This window comes from Canis lupus, chromosome 6, assembly GCF_048164855.1.
Source record: "Canis lupus baileyi chromosome 6, mCanLup2.hap1, whole genome shotgun sequence".
NCBI classification, from domain to species: Eukaryota; Metazoa; Chordata; class Mammalia; order Carnivora; family Canidae; genus Canis; species Canis lupus.
Window position 1 is genome coordinate 54,554,135 of NC_132843.1, and position 20,595 is coordinate 54,574,729.

At 37.1% G+C, this 20,595-nt stretch overlaps 1 protein-coding gene across 9 annotated transcripts in view; it reads left to right on the forward strand.

Moving 5' to 3' along the window:
• The window catches only part of DNM3 (dynamin 3), a 547,902-nt gene that overhangs the window by 184,918 nt on the left and 342,389 nt on the right, over positions 1–20,595 (forward strand). For all 9 annotated transcript variants that reach the window (XM_072830615.1, XM_072830618.1, XM_072830613.1 and 6 more), the window contains 6 exons: positions 5,833–5,931; positions 6,508–6,668; positions 10,468–10,610; positions 13,885–14,020; positions 16,531–16,598; positions 19,840–19,978. In XM_072830615.1, the coding sequence (XP_072686716.1) occupies positions 5,833–5,931; positions 6,508–6,668; positions 10,468–10,610; positions 13,885–14,020; positions 16,531–16,598; positions 19,840–19,978 (746 nt within the window). The remainder of the gene's footprint in view (positions 1–5,832; positions 5,932–6,507; positions 6,669–10,467; positions 10,611–13,884; positions 14,021–16,530; positions 16,599–19,839; positions 19,979–20,595) is intronic.

Below are 20,595 nucleotides of genomic sequence, written 5' to 3' on the forward strand. Positions count from 1 at the left end.
TCAATCATTGTAATACCAGATAGAATAGTTTTCACTGCCCTAAAAATATTCTGTACTCCACCTTTTTATCACTGCCTCCCCTAACCCTTGGTAACCCTTTAAGCTTTTATCTGTCTCCTTACTTTTGCTTTCTCTAGAATGTCATATATTTGAAACCATAGACTTTGTAGCTTTTTAGATTGGCTTCTTTCACTTAGCAATGTGGATTTAAAGTTCCTCCATGACTTTTTAGGGCTTGATGGCTCATTTTCTTCAGCAGTGAATAATATTCCATTGCCTGGTTGTGCTGCAGTTTTATTTATCTATTTATGTACAGAGGACATCTTGGTTCCATCCCAGTTTTGGCAATTAGAAGTAATTCTGCTATAAACATCTGTGTGCTTGTTTTTTTTTTTTTTTTTGTGGACATGTTTTCAACTCTTTGGGTAAATACCAGAGATTGCAATTACTGTATCACATGATAAGAGTATATTTAGTTTTGTAAGAAACTGTTTTCCAAAATGTCTGTACCATTTTGCATTCTCAATAGCAGTGAATGAGTGTTCTTGGTACTCCATATCCTTGCCTGAATTTGATGTTGTCAGTGTTTTGGAATTTGCAACTTTAATAGTTGTTCAGTGATATCTCACTGTTATTTTAGTTTTCAATTCCCTAATGACATATGATGTGGAAACAACTTTTTGTATATATACTTGCCATCTGTACATCATGTTTGGTGAGGTGTTTGTTCAGGTCTTTCACCCATTTTTAAATCAGATTGTTTGTTTTCTCCCCTTGTATGAGTGCAAGGGAATTTTTCTCAGATATTCACTGTGAGAATATTGAATGAGTGCTGTTAACCTCTGTGCCATATAAGAATCAGAGTTTGGAAATGCCTTGTGTGTCTTTTTAAGTTCTTCATCAGAATTCATCAGCACTCGTCATTATGGCTCTTCTTTACTGAAGAGAAATATAATTGAAACATAGTATCACACATTATTTATTAGCTCTTAATTTAATTTAATTTTCCCTTTAGTTGGAGGGCAAATATTTTTTAAAAAATTACTCTTTACTTATTATTGTACATAACTTCTAAATCTGGAAGTTTTTATCCTTCCTGGAATTATGGACTTGAAAGAGATTTCTGGTTAGTCTTCTGTTTCTTATATGTAGATCAACAGGCCTGGGTGATGTAACTAACTTGCATAATAACAGCTAATCATTTATAGAATCTAGCTAAGAACTGGGAAGCAGAAAAATATAGTGATTAAAAATGGAATTAGTTTGCCTGGATTCCACACCCTCCAGGCTGTGAGCTTTTAGGTAAGCATGCCTTTCCTCTCCAAATCTCACTTTCCTGATCAGTGTAATTGAGAAAACAGTGGCACCTATTTCATAGAGTTGTTTCAAGTCTATGTCCAGTGCATAATCAGGACTCAATACATGGTCTCTATTGTTATTTTTATCTGAGTCTTTTAGATTCCCAGTGAAATGCTTTGAAAACATGCTACCTTTGAATCTCTTCTGGCAATGGCTTTTTAAAATCTGTCAGTGTAGGTCTCCAGTATGCCAGTAGGAGGTCATTGATTATTTTAAGCTGCCTATTTGTATAGCTGTGAAAAGAAAATAATCTCCTTTGATATTTCTGGTATACTACTAAGCATAGATTTCTCTACCTTTGCAGAGCTAAATGAGTAGTAAAGAAAATACTTTTAAAATTTAATTTTTATTTTTATTAATGTTATAAATATACATAGCTTTAAAAAAAAATCAGTCCTAAAGGCTTTTAACAAAACTATTGGTCCCTTGCCTACTCCTCCTGATTCTTGATTACTGTTTTCTGGAGGTTATCACTTTCACTTCTTTTATCTTTCTTTTGGTATTTACCTCCATGTTTCTCTGTAATCTGTTCATACTACTATTTTTGAAATTTTATTTTTAGAAATTCACTTTTGACTTCCTACTGTGGAAAAAAATTTAGCTGTCTTCTATCTCTCTCACATATCCCCATATACTAACCATACATATATACACTTACCCTCCCATGTTCTACTAATATAATTATATTTAAATATTTATGATTATGAAAATATCATTCACAGCTGAGCCCTGTGTAAATTATGATTACATTTCTTTCTTACATGATATTGTTGTCTTTGAGGTTGATAAGTTGTCTTTCTTTTTGTTTGCTTGCATAGTCCTTTATATATCCTTCAGCAGTGCATTTCTAGCTTCTCTTCCAGGAGTCTAAATCTCTTAATACTTTCAAAAATCTTAGGCATTAGGTGCTCTGTCATTTTCATTTTTTTTTTTCTTAGTGGGGGAAATAAATCTCAGTAATCTGTGTCCTCTCATCCTAATAGATATTGATTGCTCTCCTGGCCTAGTACTGGGATCTGCACCATCTTGAAAATTCCCTTCTTTTTTTGGTTATAGTATACATCTTGCTTCCTGAATCTCTTATTTACTATTTTGCTAGTTTGCTTTCCATGTTTGGTGAAACACATCCTTTAGTAGTTTCCAAAGAAAGAGAAAGGGAGGTAAAATATTTTGAGATTTTGCAAGTCTGAAAATATCTTTTTCTACTGTCACATTTATTGATAGTTTAGAATTCTAGGCTAGAAATGATTTTTCCCTCAGAATTTTGAAAACAGCACTCTATTGAATTTTATTTTATTTTATTTTATTTTATTTTTCTTTTCTTTTCTTTTTTTTCTATTGAATTTTAGTTTCCAGTTTGTTGCTGGGGAGACTGATGCTATAATGATCCCAAACCCTTTTTGTCATTTTCTTAACTTCTTTGGGAGCTTATTAGATATTTTATTTGTTCCCAGTGTTTTGAAATATCTTACTACTATTGTGTGTGTGTGTGGTTTTTTTTTTCATATTATGTTGGATACTTGATGGGTTTATTCAACGCATAAATTAATCTTTCACTTACAGGATATTTTCTTGAATAGTATGCCCCCTGCCCAACTATTTCAGTTTCATTTTCTGTTTTCCTGCGATGTCAGTTATTCAGATATTGGGTCTTCTGGATTATTTCTCTAGTTTTTTCTTTTTTACTATTTATTTATTTATTTGAGACAGAGAAAGAGAATAAAATAGAGAGTGGGGGAGGAGGAGAGGGACACGGAGAGACAAAATCTCAAGCAGACTCTTCACTGGACATAGAGCCCGACACAGGGCTTGATCTCATGACCTTGAGGTCATGAACTGAGCCAAAACCTAAATTTGGTTGTTTAAACTACTGAACTACCCAGGTACTCCTATTTCTCTAGTTTTTTTTTTTTTAAATTTTTTATTTATGATAGTCACAGAGAGAGAGAGAGAGAGAGAGAGGCAGAGACACAGGCAGAGGGAGAAGCAGGCTCCATGCACCGGGAGCCTGACGTGGGATTCGATCCCGGGTCTCCAGGATCGCGCCCTGGGCCAAAGGCAGGCGCCAAACCGCTGCGCCACTCAGGGATCCCTATTTCTCTAGTTTTAAACAAGTTTTTCTATTATTTACTTCTGTTTTTTTTTTTGTTTTCTGGAAGAGTTTCTAACTTTGTACTCCAACCATTCTCTTAACATTTAAAATTTTTTCTACTCTTATATTTTGTTACTGAAAATTCTTTTTGTTTGTTTGAATGTTTCCTTTTATGACATTCTATTTTTGTCCCATGGACACAATAACCTCTCCTTTTTCTCTAAGGACATTAATAAAATAATAAAGTTTTCTTTTATATTTTGTATTGTCTTTGTTTTCTTCAGTTCTATTTTATAATATTTGTTTTGGTCTCAGAGACTCTCCTTGACTATCCATTAACATTTAAAATCATTTTTTAAAAATTTTTATTTTTTATTGAAGCATGGTTGATGTACAATATTGTATTAGTTTCAGATGCACAACATAGTGATTCTACAACTATATAAATCACAGAATGCTATAATAAATAAGTCACTTATAGGAAATATATTTAATAATATGTTATATTAATATTATAATAATTTTGTATGATGACAGTTGGTAACCTACACTTATTGATTATATTTAAAAGTGAAATATTATCAGGTGATTGGAAATTCTCTGTGGGTGTGCTTGACTAAATGAGTTATAGGCTTCACAGTAGGATGATTTATTGGGCTGTCTTAATTGGAGTTCCACTGAATTTTAATGTCTACGTTTTCCTCTAAGAATGGTTAACTTCCCCAGACAGTTTTTTCAATCTCCTGCATTGGGGGTTAAATTCTACCAGCCATTTTTTTCTTAAACTGGACTAGGCAGAGAGGTCCTGCCATACAGTATATTGAATTTCACTTAATCACCCTCTTCTAATACCTGATGCCCCTACTTGGGCCAAGTGCCCATTAGTTCAGTTTTCCATAGTTCAGTGCTTCCAGGGAGTATACCTGCGCTGTCCTGCCAGGTCGGACCAGGGTGGATCCTAGCTATGTTATCCATAGAAATCTCACTGCTTTCATCCAGCACTTTTGTTTTCAGCCTCAACTGCCCCCACTACTCTCCATTATTGTCAGAGCTGTTGGTCTCCCTGAACCTTTCTGAGAGGCTGTGATGTAAATTATCCAGCTTCTGGGCTTCTCCTGTTGTTGGCTTTCTTGGATTCAATTTTCCTCTTTCTCTAGTCTGTTAAGTTAGTTAGTAGTTATTCTGCTGGGTTTACAGTTTCAAAATGTTTCTTCAGTCCTCTCCTATTTTCTTTGACTTTCTTGGTTTAAACCTTCTTTACTTTTAAAATTCTTTGTATTGTGAAAAGCAGTATATTGATTAAAGGCATGGGCTCTGGATGCCTAGACCTACATCTTTGTATGACCTTGGGAAAGCTACTTAATCTCTTTCTGCATTAGTTTCCTCATCTTAAAAAAAAAACAGTAGTTGGAATCGTTTTTAAGATTAAATGATTTAATCTTTCTAAGAGCAAATGATTTAAGACATATAAAGTATGTAAAACCTAGTTGGCCTAATAAATATTAGCCATTTTAAAGTGGTTTCAGATAAAAAGATAAAAATGTGTTCAATTTATCATGTTTTACTGGGTGTCCAGAGAAATGCACTTAAAAATATGAATGCCTAGGCGAATATTGTTCATTTTATCTAGTGAAGAAAGCAATGGGCAAACACAGTGTATCTGATGTGCTACATAAAATGTCTAGGTTTTATGTTGTTTTTATTACTGAAAAGTACCTTGGAGATTAAGGTTTCCAATTCTTTATATTACAGGTAGGAAAACAGACCCCGAGAAGAGAGTTAAATAGCTTGCCTTGAGACCAGAATCCAAGTATTAGGATTCCTAGTTTGGTCTTCTTTTCGTTAAGTCATATATCTTTTTCTAAGGAACAGGGAATGCTGTGAGACTTTATTTCTGGTGATGATGCTATCCTATACCTAACTTTCTTCTTATTTGTCTGTCAAGTACTTGGAACTGGCTCAGTAATAAGCTCTGGTTTATGACACACTCTCTTATTGATCCTACTTATTTATTTTCAATAAGGTAATATGTAAAAACATTAAAGCCCATGGAGGAAAATTTTAAGTGTATAATTTCCATGTGTGCATGGTACAACAATAAATATACATATTTAAAATTATTGGCTGATATACTATTCAGTTTTTTTCTCTCTTGAAGTGAAAGTTATCTTATGGATAGGTGGTTTTACAACTCTCCTTCTCATCACATCTGAATTCACCAGACCAGGGTAGCAGTGGATTAGAAGACAAAGTAAGACAGAGAGAAACAGGAAAAGGACCAAACACATGAGTGCCTGTACTTAGCATTGGTAGGGACATATGTATTTCTAAAATGTGTTAGTCTTCTGAAAACTGTAATATTGGGTTTGTTTGTGATGCAGGTTTAAGAACCATTGGAGTCATCACCAAATTGGATCTTATGGATGAAGGAACAGATGCCAGGGATGTTCTAGAGAACAAGCTGCTGCCTCTTCGCAGGGGTAATGTACCGTGTCCTATAGAGAGGACTTCCTTTGATGATGTGGCAGAGAAACCATTGGGAAACCAATGGCAAGCTTGGTTTTATGCCTTCAAAGTTGTGGGGAATATATTTGTGATTAGTTATACTTTTTCTGGAATGGCATAATGTTTCCAAATGATATATTGAAAATGATCCAAAGGGAGAACTATTCCTTAAAATAACAGGAATAAGAAAACAGGAAAAAGAAGGAGTTTGGAGGGAGGGTATAAATATTCATCATAAACTGCATAAATATATACTGTTCTGTTTTAAGTGTGACTTGTTTACTTGGCCACCATATGACAAAACTGCTAAGGGAGACACTGTTAAAATGTACGGAGCTCTTAAGGGCAAACACATTACTGTGTTAATGCTAAAAAAGTGTCATTAGCCATCAGCCAGCCTTTGTTTAATACTGATGACTTAAATGGAGTGTTCAGTTCTTCAGTCCTTAAAAATAATTTTGCTTTTCTTATTCAGCCTGTTTGAGAGCCTTAAAATCTCTCCAGAATAAACAACAAGTGTCCCAAACCCCATTGTATGTGTTCTGTTTCAGGCTATGTAGGGGTGGTAAATAGAAGCCAGAAGGACATAGATGGGAAGAAGGACATTAAGGCTGCCATGTTGGCCGAAAGGAAATTTTTTCTCTCACATCCGGCGTATAGACATATTGCTGATCGGATGGGGACCCCACACCTGCAGAAGGTCCTTAATCAGGTAAAGACCTTTCTCAAGCAAAAATTATGAAATATTAAGTGACTATTGGAATTCATATTTTTAATTTCAATATTAATTTTTTTCCAAAATAAGACATTTGGCTTAATTGATAGGAATTAAAAATGAATATAAATACTTAGTCCTACACTACTTTAATGTTATCGAAAGAATACTGCTCAAAGCAGAAATAAACACTTATTTAGGAACAGTGAACAGGGTATATATTAGCACCCACTTTACTCATAATATGTAGTTATCTTAAGAAACTAAACTTGTATATCTCTGAAAGGTTGATTTCTTGGGATCTGTTTTTAAAATGTCAACATGTAATGGTTAGGTTAGATTTATTTTTAAAATTTTTTTATCGTTTTTGTTTAGGATTGATTTGTTCCTTAATTTAAATTCTTAAAAATAAAAAAATCCGTATAAGAAATCATTGATCTCCATTCATCTAAGAGGTTTTTGCAGACTCCTTTCCCTGAACAGTAGACTTGGGCCACCAACTTCCCACATTCCATGCACTTACATACTTGCGTAAAACCTCATGCGCTTACTTGGTTACATATTTTCCATCTCCTAGGGAAGTTAAGCATCATCCTTAGTGTGTGCAGGGTCTCCTCCCTGAGTTTTGATTATGTTGATTCAGATGGTGAACAGCTTTTCTCACAAATAGAATCATAGGATATGCTTTAATGTTTATGAACTTTGTCAACCAATCAAGTCGTTATTGAATGTCCTGATTGTTTGCTCCCGAAAGCTATCTTTAGAGACTAACACAATAGCAGGCTACTTGTAATACTGTACCTGAACCATTTGGGCAAAACAATTGAAGAAGTTTTAGAAAATAAAAAAGTGGTGGTATACTTCTATTTTAAGTGGCATAACAGACCTCATGTAAGATTTGTGCTTTTTATCTAAGGGTAGATGAGTATGTATGTATGTATGTATGTATTTATTTATTTATTTATTTATTTAAAGATTTTATTTATTTGAGAGAGAGACTGGGAGAGAGCATGAGCAGGGGGGAGGGGCAAAGGGAGAAGGAGAAGCACTGAGCAGGGAGCCTGATGTGGGACTCGATCCAATGACCTTGGGATCATGACCAGAGCTGAAGCAGATACTTAACTGACTGAGCCACCCAGGGGTCCAGTAGATAAGAATTTAGAAGTCATGAGGTGGTGTTATGGTTGTATCATTTAACGAATATGAATATATTTTAGAGAAGGAACATTGATTTGTCACACAAAAGGCATAATATTCTACCAATGTATTTAGCTGGTAAAAATCTTTTTGGATTACTGCTTTCATGCCTGTATTGATCTAAGAAAAATATAAACTGAAAAATTCTTAGAGAAAAATCACTAAGGTGATTAGGAAGATTAAAGTTGGAAATAAATAAGGTTGTGAATACTAGAAAAGTAGAAAGAATATGACTGGCCATTTGGTTATACAAATGATCCCTAAACTATGACATAACTGGATTCTGGTTGACTGAAAACTGAATGAATTTTGTACTGAAGATCTCTCTTTTCTTGGATAATCACTTTCTTTTTTATTGCTTCAGGGATCTTCATACTGTTTGAAACTAGGATACTTTTATGGCTGATTCAATGTGCACCAATACCTCTGGCCCTGAGGGACAGTTTCTATGGCGAAAACTGGAACAGAACATGACATTTTTGAGTCATTATGACTGGAGGGCAGAGGATGAGGGAGTGAGTTATAAGAGACGAATTTGGAGAAGTAGGCAGAGGCTGGATCCTGTAATGTTTATAGGCAAGTTAAAGATTTTTGTTCTTATCCTAAGAACAGTGGGGAGTGAGTCATTTAAGGCATCTGAGTAGGGAGATTACACAATCATATCTGTGGATTAAAAATGATCATGGTGGTTGCAGATAGGAAGATCAAGAGTAGACATGAGAAGTTAGAAGTAAAGTGAGAATGATGGTAGTTTGGCTTGGTTAGGGCCAGTGAAGATGAAAAAAAGCAGAATTGAGAAATGTTTAGGAAAATCAAGAACTTGGTGGTAGATTAATTCTGGTGGGTTATGGAGAGGTGAGGTCAAGGATTTGTTCCAAGTTCCCATATTGTTATGAAGTCAACAAGATGGAGAGCCCTAAAAGGAAGATTAGGTGATTGATTTCAGATATACTGAGGTTGAGGTGTCATTGACACATCTAAGAGAAGTAAAGTCCGTAGTCTAATACATAAGCCTACAGCAAAGATTAGAAGTCTGGTCTGTAGATAATGCATTGGTAGCCACAAGTGTTTGGATATTTATTAAAGCTATGAATAGAATAAGATTACTGTAGGAAAGAACAGAGAGTGGACAAAGAAGAAGGTTAAGACTCAGATTTGAGGAATATTGATATTTACAGGTCTGGTGGAGGGGGATGACTTGGCAAAGGAGATGTAAAGGGTATATTTGAAAGGTTAGGAGAAAAATGGGAGGAGCTAGGGTCATCAAAGCCAAGGAAAGAAGTGGTTTAGAAAGTCAAGAGTGGTCCAGAGTGTTGCTTTGCTGTTGAGATATCTGAGAAGCAAGAAGTGGAAACCATGTGTTTTTATCATTTACCACTCACATGGCAGGCAGGTGGCTACTAGTATCTCATGGTTACTGATCCTTTTAGACTTGAGGATTTGTGATGTTGCTACTGGGAATGCAGTTCTCTCCATTCTTTTGTTTTCCGCTTCAAAGCCATAATAACAGCATGCTGGGGAATATCTTAAATCATAACTGTGGGCAAAGGTATAAGCTAGTAATGAACTATTAACATCTAAATAACTATAGATGTATTGAATAGATATATTCAAGTAATCTCAGATAAACATGAAAATGATTTAAAATGGTTTCTTTAGTCGGTGGATATTTATTCCCCTTTCAAATTATTATTCTTTTTCCTGCATTTCTGTGAAGTTTAAATTCTCTTTCCTTTGATTCCAAGTTTATTACTTAACCAGTTCAAGAAGATGATCTTTTTTTCCCTTTCTTTATTTCTTTTTTTTTAAATTTAGACTTTTTTTTTAAACTGGATTATAATAGAAAGAACATAAGGCTAACCAATCTGGGTTATATCCCACCTTTATTCTTAACTAATAATGTACTCATAGACAATCTCTTAGAGAATTTTTCAATCTTCTGAGCTTGAGGTGCCGGCAGATGATCTCAGCAGAAATGCCAAGTGGATGGTTAGGTAAAGAAAGCAGCAGCAGAGAGAGAGTTTTCCTTTGCTAGACATGGAGCTTTCGTATGCAAACTGCTGAAGGCATCAGCCAGTGAACAACCACCACTGGACTGAGGCCTAGAGGCAGGGCAAGAGGAAGCACTCGAGCTGCAAAATGGAAGGGAAGTTAACAGCTGATAAATAGGTGCCTACAGGTTCCACTAGTGTGGTCTTGCGACATCTGGCAGCACCTGTAACTTTCCAGTTTCTTCATTTCTAACTACATTTTAACATAAGGCTCCTTTCTACAATCTAGGTAATCTGACAAATCAATCCATGCTCAAGTTATTAGGCAGTCTCATTGGTAACATTAGGTGCATTTTAACAGGATATTTCCAGCCAGGCATAAAGAGGTAGACCAGGCAAGTGACTCCAAATGAAGGAATTTGGAGCATCTCCTTAAGGTCAGGAGAGAGTTGGAGCTCCTTCTCATTATTACCTACATAGTCTCAAAGGTATATATGTATATGATTTCTAAGTTTTAAATGATTAGGAAAACAGTGAAGGTCAATTTTTTGTTTCACGAGTTAATTTTAATTTGTTATATCTACATGATTTTGTTTTGGTTTATTTAGCAACTTACCAACCACATTCGAGATACCCTGCCAAACTTCCGAAACAAACTACAGGGGCAGTTGCTCTCCATAGAACATGAAGTAGAAGGCTACAAAAACTTCAAGCCAGAAGACCCCACCAGGAAGACCAAAGCATTGCTGCAGTGAGTCACCTTTCCCTTCCCTCGTTCAGCATTTGAAACTAATTTCTTCGGTTTGCTTTTGCCTTGGTCTCTTTGTTTTTTTTTTTTTTTTTTAAATTTTTTATTTATTTATGATAGTCACACAGAGAGAGAGAGAGAGAGGCAGAGACACAGGCAGAGGGAGAAGCAGGCTCAATGCACAGGGAGCCCGACATGGGATTCGATCCTGGGTCTCCAGGATCGTGCCCTGGGCCAAAGGCAAGCGCTAAACCGCTGCGCCACCCAGGGATCCCTGCCTTGGTCTCTTTGTCATGATATTTTTGAGGTTTAACAGAAGAAGCAAGTAAAGTGTAGAGACTCAGTGTATGTTATACAATGAGCCTTGAGTCTTTATGTGATCTTATTCTGTTCCTATAAATTGAACCAGTTGTCCATCCCCATGCACAATTTCCCTGTGCTTTTATAATTGGATTCTGTAAATGAGTAAAACCAATAGTGATAACTCAGTAGGGTTTTTGCCCATAGTCTTTAGAAGTGGACAAAGCTCCTGTCAAAAATGTCATCTGTATTATACAACTGTTTCTACTGATGTCACTCGCACTTATTATCTTCTTATGTTAGTCATTTCATGTGATTTATCTGTGAACGTTTTTCAGTGGAATGAGAACCAAGGCTTTAATAATTAAAATGTGGGTGACAAAGCCCATTTAAATTTCTTTCACCTTTTTTTAGTAATGACTTTCACGTAGCTCTTTTAAAACATAGATGTGAAACCTGCCAAGTATCTTTTTACACCTTCATGATCTTCCCATCTTATCTTGGGTTACTAGGTATCCCTGAGAGGCCTTGGGTAGGACAGCAGAGTTGTTAGAGAATCACCATCTCCTTATGTCTTTTATCTTTGTTCTGTTTTCTGGCCCCTCCCAGTCTCATCTGTCCTCTTATCCTTATGCTGCAACTTACATCAGTTTCCTCTCAACCAGAAGACCCCTTGCCCAGCTGATAGCCCAGGACATCCCAAGTCCATTTTCCAAGATGATGCTTGCTCCCTCTTGCTGTCTCTTCTTACTGTGCAACCTTGCAATCCAGATGCCCTTAATTTGGTGCTGAAAATGCATGAGAAGATCCCTTTCTTTGTGGAGATATTTCTAAATGCTCAAATTATTTAAGTAAAAATTTAATGTAACATTTTATGTTTCCTCATTTAAAAACATTATGGAATCATACAGTGGAAAGAATTTTTTCTTGGATTCAACTCTTTTCCTAGTTTATCTTTTCTTTTTATTCTTGGCCTTGGTTAAGCTACTATAAAAACTCTTCAAGTTACAGAGAAAAGAAAGCTATTTCTGTTTAGGCTCTAGGTCATCATCTTAACATCAACTGAAACTACTCTCCTTACAAATACTAGGCTTGCCTCTGTGATTCCATTGGACTCAGATTACAGAATTTTCCACATCTGGATTCTTCCCTTGTAGGGGGCTGATTAGCTCCTTCCTCTCTCCTTACCTCCCTTTCCTTTTTCTTTCCTTTCCCCTTTTCTGCCTGCCTCTCTTCTTGCCTTCCTATCATCTCTTTGTGTTTGACTTGGTGTCTGGCTCTGTGCTATCTACTGGAGATTCAACAACAGATAAGACTTTTGCTATCAAGGAGAGGCTACAATAGAGCAAGGGAAAGAGACATATAAGCAACTGTGTTAAAATCTGATAAATGCTATGTTTCTGGTAAGTATAAAATGTTAAGGGAGGACAAATGAGGAAGCAATTACAGGTGAGGAAGGTTGTGAGTTCACAGAAGAAAAGGTACTTTACTGAGAACCTAATGTAGGGGGGAGTTTGTCAGGTGGAAGAGGAGGACAAGAGAATAGTGTGAAATTGTTTATAGCTTGTTGTAGTGGGCCAATGGGCTGGAGTGTAGGCTGGAAGGAAAGCAGTGGCTGGAGGTTTAATTTCCTAAAATTTCCCAGCATTCAGTGCTTCCTCAAGTGTATACCTTCTCAGGTGGTTAAAAATTAGATTAATATTTGCATTTGCATAAACATAGTTACCTGGTCCAATTGTATTCTGAATTTTCTGGCCTATGTAACTTGCAGTTTTAATTCATCCGTGGTTTTGATGAAAGAGAATAAAAGATAAGTCTTCAATGGTTTGACTTTTTCCTGTTGAATTTGAAAGTATTACCCTCATGCCAAAATTAGAGTTTCTACACTAGCAATCGAAAATGTAAGTAAGTTGCTGTTTTCTCCCTGTAATATTTTTCTTTGTTTTTACCAACCACCTTAAGGTAATTCATTCCTTCATTGAAGTTATTGAGTACCTCTTGAATATTGGGCAGGGGGAGATAAATAAAATTCATGGTTCTTGCTTTTAGGAGAGAGACTGGCAGGTGAACAAGGGTGAGGGGCTCTACTAAGTGTTGTGTTGAAAATAAGTACAGGAGAGGAGGAAGAGAGTCCCTTTACCTGACGGCAATGAGGAATGGTAGTGGATAGGACCGTGGAAGGTTTCCTGGGAAAACTAATGCTTGAACTGATTCTTGAAGGACAGATACAAATTAGCCAGGCAGGGAAGCAAGGAACAGAGAAAATGATGTTCTGAGCAGAAAGAAAAACAAGTGTAGAAGCACAGAGCATGGTACACATAGGGAACTGCAAATACAATTTTTATGGTTGGCTTAGAAGGTGAACGTGGACGAGTAGTGAGAGATGGAGCATCCAGGGCCAGACCATGGAGCATCTTGCATAATGGGTTAAGGAATTTTAATTTTATTATCAAATTGTGGGGAATCATTGAAAAACAAGGCTAGAGCTAGTTGTGGAGTAGGGTGGAGGTCACCAGTTAGCATTGTTCTGGCAGAGGGAGGTCTGTGATGTTGGGGCAGGGAACAGAGCTCACAGAGAATGAAGGGGCTCATCTGAAGCATTTAGAACACAAAGTGAGTGCAATGTCATAGGAACCGAGGTACATTTTGACTATTCTATATAAAGTTTTATTGTTTAATTCTTAATTTCAGTCTTTTTAAATGCCAACTTATGTTTTCGACTAAATGGGCAGGATGCATCTAATGACACAGATATTTAAGATATATATTTTAATTAAATGCCTAAAATAAATCTTAATAACATGTATGTCATATAATTACATTTTTGAGTGCTGAATAGAGTGCAGTGTTAATTCTGCCAGTAGGTGCCACTAAGAACACTAGGAAAGGATTCTAAAGGCTCACCACAGTGAATTAAAATGAGAAATGCAAAGCCTTATAACTTTAACTTGAGTTTTTTTCTCTTTCACAATTATAGGATGGTTCAGCAATTTGCTGTGGATTTTGAGAAGAGAATTGAAGGGTCAGGGGATCAAGTAGATACCCTGGAGCTCTCAGGAGGGGCTAAAATCAATCGTATTTTCCACGAACGCTTTCCTTTTGAGATAGTAAAGGTTTGTACCAAGTATTATTTCTTTCCTTTCACTTTTTCATTTACATGTTCTGTTCTACATAACTGTTCATAAAATGTTTATGTGAGTGGTATAGGACTAAAATCCTTGAACAAAAATCCCCATACTCAGGTGCTGAAATTTAGGAGAGAAATATTTTCTTCCTGATGGTCCTGATTTTATTAATTTAATAGGATCTAACAACATTTCAAGTTATTTCAACAAATACTAATTGAGTTATTATGAAGTTTATTTGTTGTCTGACTAATTTAATAATGTTTCTTGAGCACCTATTCTGTGCCAAAATTCTAGGTGCCAGTGAGCAAGACAGAGGCACTGTCTGGTGGGAAAAGGGAGGAAATTTTACAATAGACAAAGTAAAAAAACATCAAGTGTTGTTATGTAACACAATGTTAGGGAGAACGAGGGAGGCGGAGTTGAGTGAGCCACTTATTAAAAATATTTATTTGTTTACTTTAGGCACAGAAGGAGAGAGAGACAGGCAGGAGCAGGAGGGGTAGAGGGAGAAGAAAAGAGAATCTCAAGCAGGCTCCACACTGAGCAGTGCTTGATCCCAGGACCCTGAGATCATGACCTGAGCTGAAACCAAGAGTCAGACGCTTAACCAACTGTGCCCACCCAGATGCTCTGAGTGAGCCACTTTTGATAAGATGTTTTAGGTGAAGTCCTTCTGAGTAGAGGACATTGAAAGCATGACTAGAATGTCATGAAGAAATCAGCTGTAAGGATCTTGGGAAGATGATCATTCAAGGCACAGCTGAGGATGAGGCCTTAAAGCAAGCATCTGTCCAATGGGTAGAGAAAGAGTGGGTAGAGAATAGATGGGGCCAGTATAGAGCTGATGGAGGAGAGAAGGGCATGCTGTGAATTCAGAGGAAGGAAGTTTCCAGTTTATGCAAGGCCTTCCAGGTTGCAGTGAGGTGTTTACATTTAATAATGAGAAGTTAAGGGAGAGTTTTAAGAAAAGGTATGACCTGATTTGGTGGATAATTTTAAAAGAACACTTTGTAGGCTCAATTGTAAAGGGGCAAGAGAGTTGATTCAGGGAGAAAAGTTTGGTGAGTTAAACAGTAGGGTCAGAGCTCCTAGGAGTGAATCAACTTTCTGTGGTGCCTAAAGTTTATACAATTTGGGGGGAGCCCTTGAAGGGGAAGAATACAAAATTATAAACATAGAGTTAGGCACAGGGTCTTGGAAGGTGCTTATGCAAGAGGGAAGCCCTGAAACTTAATCTTCTTTAGCTTCCTAGTAAAAATGCTCTAGAAGAGAGGATGGATAAAGTGATTGGATTTGTGATTTTGAGGGTAGGGTCAGTAGGGCTTGGACTGGTATGGGGGATGCAAAAAAGAAGATTCAAGGTGACTCCTGAGGCTTAGGCTTGAACAATGGCAAATCATAGATGGGGAAACTGAGCAAAAGCTGAGTTTGTGTAGAGGTATGAACTGAGAGAGTTTTATTTTCGCCAAGTTTAGTTTGGCTTGCCCAAGAGGGCTAAGTAGTACTAGGGACTCTGTTACTTGCTTCACATACAGAAGAGGGTGCTCATGTCTTGCTGTGGGAGGTAAATTGGTAAATAGATCATTTCATTAAAATGTGCTAAGGGGTAACCTTGAGCCTACAGACCTGAATCCCATACTGAGTGCATGAGGGAGCCTGGCTTCTGAGCTGAGTTTGCAAGGATGAACAGCTAGGCAAGCAGGAGGGGGTTGGGGTCTGGGGTTGTTACAGATAGAAAAGGAGGAATGGTGAAAGCTGAGCTGTGGGCTGCGGGGTGTGGTAGGAAACTAAAGCAGTTCATCGTTTGATGGTATAAAGTGTGAGGGGAAAAATGGATAGACAATGAGGCTGGGGAGGCAAAATCTTAGAAGTCAAGGGCTGAACCAAATGTGCTCTTGATATCCCTTTTAGGTCTAAGCTCCATGACACTTTGATCCCAATTCCAAATATATTTAGAGTACCTGGAATTTCTGGGAGATTTTTATGCAGTCATCTATCCTGCCTTGGATTGGTAAAATATTATTAATTTCCTCTTGTAAAGAGGCCTTGAATGCAGGTGGTTAAAATGGCCAGGGAGAAAAGACAGCCATTGTTAATCTCAGCCCAGCTGGACCACTGGTGCATGTCAGGTGACACTCTTATTTATGCGTTTGTCTGTGAATAAATACATTTACTACATTCAGCAGAAGAATGAAGAATTGTATATTTCAAATGAATGGCCAGATTTATGTCCAGAAGGCATTCTTTATGCATAGCGCTCCTATCTATAACAGACTTAAAATCCACTATGCTAAAATTCCCAGAAATCCCCAATGTTCTATGTTGCCTTGAACTTTATATAAACAGATGTTTTGACCATCTGGGTTTAGGTTAGGAGACACATGAGTATCCATTTATTAATAACTAAGTCAAGTTATTCTCATTTTTAAATATTCAACAATATTATTATTCAAAGGAATTAAGTGTCATAACTGTGGCTCATTTTGCATCTGCAGATGGAGTTCAATGAGAAAGAATTACGAAGAGAAATAAGCTATGCAATCAAAAACATACATGGTATCAGGCAAGTGATTTACATTTTCCTCGTCTTCTGTTCAAGCTACTAAAAGAAAATTAATAATTATAAATGGCTAGTGAAGTAGCCTTTTTGTCATCTGAGCAGGGGAGTACAGAGATAGAAGTAGGAAATAGGAGACTCTAGTTTGAGTTTAATGGTGATTTCCTGTATTGTCACACTCACAAAAGAAAAGACTTTACAATTTAAAAAAAAGCAGGAACACTTCCTGCATCCACAGCACTGTGCTCTGTATAGTTAGGGATATACTGGTGAGTAAGACCTTGTTCTCCAGAGCCTTGCATTTTAGGGAGGGAGGCCTGACCTACTCATAAGTGATCATGACTTAACACAGAGGCAGGACAGATAAATTTCTGCTGGAGTTGTGGGGTAAGATTGGGTAAGATTAATGAAGGTGGTGGCTTTTGAGTTGAACCTACCTGGATAGAGAAAAAGAATGATTTCGACAGGCAATGGTGTGCTGTGGGTTTACACATACGTGTGTGTGTGTGTGTGTGTGTGTGTATGCATGCACACATGTGAAACATGGGAGGCTGGAGATTATTGAGGCAGGAGAATAAAAGAGAGAGCTTACAGTGGACAGAGTAGTGTGAGCAAAGGCACAGAAGAGGTAAAGTACAGCAGGGATTCGTGGAGCAGGGAGTCATGCATTTTCACTGAGGGAGGGCAGTGGGACACGAGACTGCGAGGGGAGTTTGTATCTTGTGTGGAATTTTGTGGGGGATTTCCCCTTGTATCAAATGGGATTATTTTCACTTTCTTTAAAGCACTGTCATAAGAAAAAAAATGAATTTAGCACACACATTTCTTGAGTTCATCTGCCAAATTTAATGGAGTATATTTAAATGTCCTGATTTTAAGATATTGAACTTAGGTTGCTTACTTCATAGATGATCTCATAGGAAGGAGATGTCCCCCTGTCTGTTGGCCGTTGTCTCTCGGCTTCTGCCACAGGGCTAAGTTGAGACCATTTTGGGGACAGAACCTGAGAGGGCAAAGCTTGACACTGAGTGTACAAGTGAAAGGACTTATGACATTTGAATTTCCTGTCATTTTAACATTCAGACAACCTGCTCTGCAAGCTGCAAAAAGGATAGGTAAATACACAGTCACAAAGTAAAAGGGAGAAAACATTCTATAACCAAATCCAGTATTTTTCTCTTATTGTCAACAGGATTTCCAAGTTCTCTATTAATTCTATTCTGTCTTCCTCAAATCTGGAATACATTAAGTATAGAAGCTGTGTCTTGCTCTTGAGCTGGGCAGGGCTAGTATTTGAGCATGTCAATCTGATAAGTGCAGTGAAAGCAAATCACATTTTTGGGGGTCCCAAACTGTTCTTATATTCACTTACTTTGCTGTGAGTGTAAAATGCAGTACTTTTACTTGGCTTTTATAACTCCTTATCAGATACATTTTTGTTGAATGTAGCTGCAAAAGCTCAGTAGTTCAGTTTTGAAGGTTTTGGAATTACGTGCATTGCAAAAGAATAGGTGGGTTGTTATTTATTATTCTGGAATTAATTTGCTTGTAAGATGATAAGAAGTGCACAGTGTCCTGAGAATAAGATATACTAATGGATGGCATGATGATTTAGGCTTTTAAATACACTTAATTTGAAAAATTTGGTTTCTGACTGATTGCTAGGTATCAAAATAACAGAAGCCATCTTTGTCCACTGCAGACCTAATGGCCCTTCTGTGTTCCGTAAGCACTGTGTGCCAGTGATGAGCACGGGAGAAAGATGGTCCTTGTGAGGCAAAGACAAATGCAATAATGACCTTTCCACCAGGGTAGTAATGGGACTATGTGTGTTCAGACCACTGCAATGCAAAATAGGATGTTGGGGTTCGGAGAAGGAAGACCTTGTCATGGCAGGATTGGAGAAGGCAAGCTGTAGGAAGTGGTTGTTTTTGATCTGGGCTTTGAAGCACAGGTGGGACTTGGACGGGCTGAAAGTGTGGGGAGGGTGAAGTGAATCTCACGGATGGTGGCAAAGACAGAGAATGTTAGTATGAGTATGTTTGTGGAAAGGCCAAGGATTGGGTTTGGCTGAAACATAGGGTGCATGAAAGGGAGGAAGCAAATAGCTGGAACGGAAGGTTAGGGTCAGACAGGGAAATTTTTAATGTTAGACCAAACAGTGTGGATTTTATTCTGTATCCAAGGTGGAGAAATTTCAAATTATAATATAGTAGGATCACTACAGTAAGAAAACGAGGTGAGCATAAGGTGATAAAGTAAATGATTAGAAGGGACCAGAATAAAGCTGCTGTAAGGGAAGGGTGAAAGGAATTTCCCAAAAGAAGCATCACTGAATTGAGTGGTGAAGGAGAAGAAGTTAATCAAAGGCAGGAGGGCCTGGGAATGGGGAGGATCCAGCACAAGCACTTGGAGCCTGTAGGGCTTTAGGCGTGATGATACTTGGGGTTCAGAGTTTCTCTTATGGTAGCTTTTCTCCTTTGTCCTTTTATTTAGATGTAATCATTTTTCACCTTTTATTACACACCACACTCACCTGCTTTGCTACGTACTTTTGCAGCCGGAGAAAACCATTGTTATGACACCAATTTGAAATAATTACAGCTAAGTGAAAGGATACGTGCTATTTTGATTCTCATTTGTTTTTTTTTTTTTGTAAATTCACCATTTAGGCATCCTGGGTCCCAAGCTAGTTAACTGTCTTCCTTTTCCTGTAGCACCCCAGAACCTCAGATTGGGATCCACTGAGGTCGCTATAATACAGCTCTCCTGGAGAGGATAGATTGCATAGTCAGGAATGCTACTATTTCAGTGTTGACAAAATGAGGATTATCTTCTGCTCTATGAAGGACGAGAGGGGGTTGCTATTGGAATACTTTGACAGAGAAATGTAAATTTAGGACAGCATTTTTATTGTAGCATTGCTTTTTATTGCAGTGAAACAGTGAGATGAAACAAACTACAGGTAAATGTCAGTTACTGGTCATATTATTCCAGTCCATGAAAACATTTTGGGAACTGTTTTTAGGTGACACTAATCATCTAGGGAATGAAATTTATTATGGGATAGTAGTTTTGAAGATATTATTACAAATGATACTGTTGATAGAATAAATCACTATGTAACTTTTAAACTTGGGTATTACGTGGTTACTTTAGGTGGCATGTCAATTAAAACATTTTTTCAAAATTTTGGATATTACTTAATTTAAAAAATCTAATATACTGCTTTCTTTCTTATATTCAGGACAGGGTTGTTTACTCCAGACATGGCATTTGAAGCAATAGTCAAAAAGCAAATTGTAAAGCTGAAGGGACCTTCCTTGAAGAGTGTAGATCTGGTAATACAAGAATTAATCAACACTGTTAAGAAGTGTACCAAAAAAGTAAGTTTGAATTATTTAACTTTCCAACAGTTAACTTTCTAGTTTACCCATCTTTCCTACAGTGCTATGTAACTCTCGTTCCCTGACTTTGTTGTAAAAGGTAGTGTATTTGCCCAAGGGGAAGGATTGTGAAAAGTATTGAGTGGGAACTGGTTTCATGGTAGATAGGCAGAGATTTGTCTTCTATCATCCATGCCAAACAGGGTTGTTTAAACCAGAAAGAGTATATTTTAGTCAGTTAATTGTTTTCCTTGTTGTCTTAAACAGGTAAATATCACCTTAGAACAATTTGGTGAATTCCATAAACTATTTTTTCTTATGGTGTGTGGATGGGGATAATTGTCAGAGGAAGGGAATCATTGACATTGCATATATGAGTAAAAAAAAATTATTCTAAGTTTTAAATGAATCCCATTTGAACCTGGATTCTGGGAAGCAGCAGTGTGGTATAGTACTTGAGACCCCAGGCTCTGAGGTCCAATTACCCAGATTCAAATCCTGGCTCTGCTACTTACTTTCTGTGTGATCTTGAGTATTATACTTAATCCCTTAGAGTCTTATAAATTTCTTTCACAGAGGATGATAATAACAACAATCCTACTTCCGTGAGAATTAAA